The 6,476-nt window shown below is 45.4% G+C and overlaps 1 protein-coding gene across 1 annotated transcript in view; it reads left to right on the top strand.

The window, feature by feature from the left end:
- Positions 1-670: 670 nt before the first annotated feature.
- The window catches only part of T265_01887 (hypothetical protein), a gene marked incomplete at both ends in the record, with an annotated part of 18,938 nt that continues 13,132 nt past the window's right edge, over positions 671-6,476 (top strand). The window contains 2 exons of the mRNA XM_009166013.1: positions 671-844; positions 1,296-1,430. Of these exons, the coding sequence (XP_009164277.1) occupies positions 671-844; positions 1,296-1,430 (309 nt within the window). The remainder of the gene's footprint in view (positions 845-1,295; positions 1,431-6,476) is intronic.

Raw genomic sequence — 6,476 nt, forward strand, 5'->3', positions numbered from 1 at the left:
CAGGCGAAGTATGGTTACCGGGATGAAGAGCACTTGTTTAAACCTGATACACCGTTGATAATGGCGGAGCCACGGATGCCGGAAGCGCAAAATGCATCAGGTCGTTGGAGTTTACTTGGGGGTTATTACAACCTACTTTCCTGGGAAGACAGCAGTTTACACATGAAAACACTACGGGTCTAAATAGACGGCACAAAATTTAAGGGAGGACAGGAAAGGCAAACGGTTGTCGGTCATGACAGTGCTGAAAGGGGAACATGATGAAGTTGAAGGCCGATTTTTTCTGCCGGTAAAGATGACAACAACCACATATCCAATAAAAGCGTTCACCACCATCCACGTTATCGATCAGGTACTTTGTAACGGGATGATATTTCCACCGCATATTTAATCCAAGATTAGACCAACGGTAAATCATGCGCAGAAAAAGAGGCTCCGTTGGCCGTCATCATATCGAAGTGTGATGAACATGACTAATAACATATTCATTGCTCTATTCATTATTCTCTTGTTTCAATATTCCATATGCTGTACATATCCGCCAGTTCGAATACATACGTGCTGGTTGTTACGCTACACTGAATTCTGGATTTTTAGTTCGTCTGGTTATACCAATATACGTACGAAACTTAATTCTCACAATTTGGTATCGCGATTGGAACAATTCATCATGCCAGCCGAAATGGAACTATTAGATGTTAATTCAACTGCGCGTGACGTAGAGGATTATTTGGAACGGTTCGACATATGTCGCCGCACGAAATCCGATATGGATGAGAAGAAACTCACTGCATATTTCCTACATTTCGTTGGCAAGGAGGCGTACACGTTGATCAACAATTTAGTATATCCTCAATCTCCAATCGATATTTCCTGCAATTTATTGAAGAGAAAAAAGTCCTTCAACACTTCAAACCAATTAACTTCGTAGCAGCCGAAAGAGCTAGGTTCAATATGTTGACCCGCTCCCATTCTCGGTCGGTTCGTGATTTCGTGTTACAGCTGCAGACACAGGCACTACGGCGCCCATTTGGAAGACCAGCTGCGTGATAGACTCATTGCTGGCATTCAGTTGCCCGAATAACAGCAAAAGCTGCTACTCTGTCCGGATCAGAAATTTCAAACTATTCGGAAAATGTGTGAGCAGTATGAAGATGTGAAGCATGTGACGAAGACTGAGGAAGCAGTCTTGTTAAATTATTCTAAAAGAAATAATTCAAGGATGCAGACGGACAACAAATTCAAACTTCGAACAGATTTTCGTGCCCCAAATCCATCAATACTTCACTTCACAGATCGTAACCCTAATTCGACGGCTCAAAGATTTGGGAAATGCGAGTCTTGTGGACGAAAACATTCCAGGTATTTATGCCCCCACGGACGAGCGAAGTGTTTTATCTGCGGTAAAACAGGCCACATTCAACTTGTCTGTAAGTCAAAGAAAGTGTGTCACCTAACTTCTGACCCAAACACTGACGTAAAGGCATTATCTGAAGATATTTCTGCTCTTTCTCTATCTGTTTTGTCCCGAAATTCGTCACGTTTTTAAAACGTTGATATCCGCATCTGGTCGAAAGCATGACTGGTAGTGTTGAAACCATCATTCCACAATCAGATCTAACTGCATTCTACCCCAGTACCGTGGTAGTGCCTACAGATGTTAAAATTCGCCGTATCACTGGACATTCTGTACCTTCAGTTGGTAGTTGCACGATCCCTGTGAGGCTATCCCAAGGTACCTCTATCGATTGTAATTTCTTGGTTTCAACGTCGGGACCGTCGATTATCGGACTCAAAGATCTACGCTTACTGCAAACCAATATCACCTTACCGACGTCCGTGAATGAAAATGAAATCAAGGAACCGATTCCTAAATATCCTAAGCCTACAGGTGGCGTGCAAATACCTAGGAGACGAATTGTTCCATTTGGCTTACACGAGCCTGTTCGTCAAGCGTTTCGACGAGTTCATGCCGACTACTGTGCTCCTCTTCTCGGCAAATGCTATGCTTTAGTCGTATTGACGCATATTGACGTCGGCCTGAAGTTTTTCTGACTACTTCTCCGAGAGCCGAATTCATTCAGCATGCCTAGAGGAAAGTATTCAGCCATGAAGGCGTACCAACTGCTTTGGTCACTGACAACGGCACACACTTCTCTGCAACATTCCTCGAGGAATGGCTAAAAGGTCCTGGATGTCGACATCTGTTTACTGCTCCGCGACATCCCCAGTCTAATGGACTTGCTGAGAATTTGTCCGAACACTCAAGTCTGCCATTATTTCACTCTCTGTCACTACTTTTATGGAATTGGACCGTGGGATTGATAATTTTCCAATGCAATACAGTGATGAACATGACTGATACTCTATTCGTTGCTCTATTCATTATTCTCTTGTTTTAATATTCAATATGATGTATATATTCGCCAATTCGAATACATACGTGCTGGTTGTTACGCTTCGCTGAATTCTGGATTTCTAGTCCGTCTGTTATACCGATATACGTACAAATCTTAATTCTCACACGAAGCCTTTGCAACCCACGCCGGTTAATTGACCAGTTGAACTGAACTAACCCCCATGGTTGGTGCCTTTGGCTAAGTGCTACGGTTTTTTTGTTTCTTTGAACACCATTTTACACAGCTGGGGCACGCAGAATTTTGAAGTTTGGAGCGCGAAAACTTTGGACAAGATTCCCTTATTTCGACCTGTTGGGGCACGGAATCATTCTTACGCAATTATCTGCTCTGCATCTGGGACTCAGATCAAACAACTTTCAGATGCCATCTCATTTGCTCCTTGTGGCGACAAATGTGCTGCCCAACACTGAGAACCGAAAGGGCGAACCGCACCGACTTTTCGTTCATTTGCATTCTCTTGCCTTCATTTGGATGGAAGCCGCTGAACGACATGAAAAACCCCACTCGGGAAGACCGGGAAAGGATCCGACCGTGTGTATCAGTCAGTCATAAGTTGATTTCACGCCCAGTAAACCAAGCAAACCAAGTGCTTTTGTCGAGAGCCTCGGCAGCACTTATAATACAATTCCACAGGTCCGTCCTTTGTGAGAATGCTTGAATGAAGGTTCCATAGATACCTTCACCGACATTGATTAAAGCGGCGGTTGAGGGGCTGCAGCCACGATCTTGGAGACTCGGTTAGCTCTACCAGGAACAACTTCTTATCGCTGTCCGAAGGCATGAGGAGCCGTTGAGAATCCGGCACGCTGTTGTTCGGCTAAAATTCATTCATTCGCATTTATCCACATTGGTGGGGTCGAAATGTCGGCCTGGTGAGCCGGCTTCCTGTAGCAGAGTATCTAAGTGGTCATGGGATCACTAAGTTAGTTTGTAGCGTCTGAGTGACCTTGTCAAATGGATACGTATTGGTCGGCTACGGCTGATATAGAGGGCGGAATGGCTGCTTTCAGACGTAGGAATGCGTTGACCGGTTGAAGGTGGGATCCGTCTAAGGGCAATATTCTCGGAACTAACCACAAATTTCTTAATTTTGATGGAAGCCGCCAACTGTGATTCAAGGAATTGTAACGCATTTGAAACTCGAATGTATCTGCTTGCCCGTCTCTCATATGACCTTATACGTGCCCCTCCCTTTCTTCCCCCATTGCAGGTACCACGGACGAATCACCACGGGCCCTGGACAGGGAAGAGTATCCCGCTTGTACCCCCCATAACTGACTTTGCCCCGACCCTGTGTACACCCCCCGCTTCCGGTTTCGGTTTCGCTCAATACACGTGTCGTTACCACACTCCGGCTTTCTCCCTTGTTCCACCCGACCTGTGCGCATGTGTGCTGTGTATACTGTGTGGATTCATTAATACCAGTCCGTATATCTGCACATTTCAGAACTGACGTGTGCCGTCCTCTCGAACGTCGAATACCGCTGACTTCCTGACACCCCACGCTACAGAATTCAGTTACCGATTTGGCGCTCGGGCAGCCAATCAGTGGCGAGGTCTGAGCCATAACTGACCATGTCTATCCGAGACGTGATTCTAACCAATCACTCAGCGTCCACCTAGCAGCCTTGATTTAGGGGTAAAAGTGATCTTCAGTTCCTTGGGAATCCCGGTAGTTTTTTAATACGTTCCCGTGACCCTCCCTGTACTTAGCTGATAACGTTGTGATGCGCAATAGTCAACCCATATTAGTGGCTCCCGTGATGTCAGTTTAATTCCAGGTTATCTGACTGAGTATAATATACGTATATATATATATATATATACATATATATATATATATGCATATATATACATATGTATATATATATATATATACGTATATTATACTCAGTCAGATAACCTGGAATTAAACTGACATCACGGGAGCCACTAATATGGGTTGACTATTGCGCATCACAACGTTATCAGCTAAGTACAGGGAGGGTCACGGGAACGCCATCATTGAAGGCGAACTGCACCATATTCTTCGTAATTTCTCATGTTTATGATATATTTACCTTGCAGTGTGCTTCGGTGGATGATTATTCGGCATGTATAACATATGGTCGAGGTATTGGAGGTTGCCTGCAACCGACGTACCTACTATAAAACTGAACCCCCCACTTTACTTAACGGCTCCAAAATACATCGGATCGCTGCTCCCTATGCAGTGTAATCTTAGCACAACGTTATCCGACTTCCCTTCCACTATTCTGCCTCACATTCCCGTCGATCTTAACTATAGATGACCAGACTTTCAGCTGTCCTTGGATGATATGGCACCATTCTGGGTAATGGCGACAGGAACACTTCGATATTTCGAGCTTTGTTTGTGGAGAACCCCTCTTCGATATTCTAGTCTTCACTTTTGAATCAATTTGGATGGGCTTTTGTTCCGGACACTTCATTAGATATGCTGTCAGTACAACCTACCTTAAGGACCGGTGATGAAAGTCGTTCAGCTGTAACACCGTTCCGGTGCCTAGCTGACATCCCACCAGAAGGAAACACGAGGGCTGGGGTACCGCCAGTTTGCTCAAGTGTGGACAGAAGCAGAGGTCGTGTTCGAACCATGGACCTTCCGGTCAGTAAATTCGCTCTGCCACGCCGAGCGATCCTGACCCCGGTGATGAAATACTTCAAGGGTTTGAAGACCGACTGTTTGGAGAGGCCAAATTTCAGTTACCCGGTGGTACGGATTGATGGATCATACGTACACAAGTTTGGTCGAATGCTAATTCCCGTAGACTGCTATGAAGCTGCATTGAAGTCTTTGTGGAGTTGTCATTGCGAACGTCTATTTCTTGCTGGGCTTGACAATTTGGATAGGTGATAGAACCCAGATACTTGAAGCTATCCACTTGGTTTATGGGCTGTAGGCTATCATCAAGCGGGTTAGGCTAAACACCCGTGCTTCTGTTGGAAAATTACGTTCCGCAGTATTTATTTCCAGTGCAAGCAGCGGCGCGTAGTCACTGATACGATCATACATAGAGTGCATTTATGTCTTGTTTCGGGCGACAATACCATTAGAGTAGTCTATGTCTGTGGTCCTTGTGCACAAGGTGCATGTCAAAAGATGGCATTGTGGTCAGTTCATTCAACAACGTTTGTACTTCCTGTCGAAAGATTAGGGAGGTGCCGTCTGCCTACTCCAAGTCGACAAGGTTTTCACTCGTGATCATTTGAAGATATTGAAGTCACTCCAGCGTCCACCTCATTGATTAGTCAACGAATCTGAACAGGCATGGAGGAGGTGGACAGATTTACCAGGCACAACTTCTCTTGTAGAGAAACTTTTAGATGATGTGTCATACGCCCAGAAGTACATAATGTTTGTATTATGTTCACGAACGTCTGCGGCATCCGACTTTGGGCAAGAATTGTTAGAAACATTGAGTGATCGATAGAACTGAATGTGTTTTGAATTCAATGAACACGAATATTGTGAGTCGTCTGTACCTACGGTGCTGCGGTACTACCAGACGTAGTGTGAAGATGTGGTCGATGCCGCCTCTCTTCGGTCGAAATTCCGCGTGGTGCTAGGCCGGCACGTTTCGCGTTCAGTTCAGTTCAGTTTTCTAACTCAAACCGTGCACCGGATTACAGTTGTTCTAGCTTCTACAGCTTTGTCCACCGAGGATACTGAGGCTAATGGAATAAGAGTCGTGCATTGGAAGCGGTGGCTCGATCTGTTAACTGATGGCGAATAGATCTTCGTTCAATATGGCAGGAAGCGGAAGCTACGCAGTTAAGATGTCAGCCATCACGAAGAGACTGGACCTTATCGTGGTGTGACGGCTTGCGCACCTCAGCGATCCATTGAGCTATACTGGAGAGTGTCCCGCGACACTCACAGAGTCTCTCACACCAGGTTGGTCAATGGTTAGAGGTCTGACGAACAGTCTCCTGGCCGTTCAGGTTGGGGGTTGGAACATGTGGCGACTTGTTCCGTAGAAATCGTAATGCATTTGCATTTCCCGCCAAACACCGCTGCCTTGCGGTTAGGCTTTT

This window comes from Opisthorchis viverrini (assembly GCF_000715545.1).
Source record: "Opisthorchis viverrini unplaced genomic scaffold opera_v5_21, whole genome shotgun sequence".
Lineage (NCBI taxonomy): Eukaryota > Metazoa > Platyhelminthes > Trematoda > Opisthorchiida > Opisthorchiidae > Opisthorchis > Opisthorchis viverrini.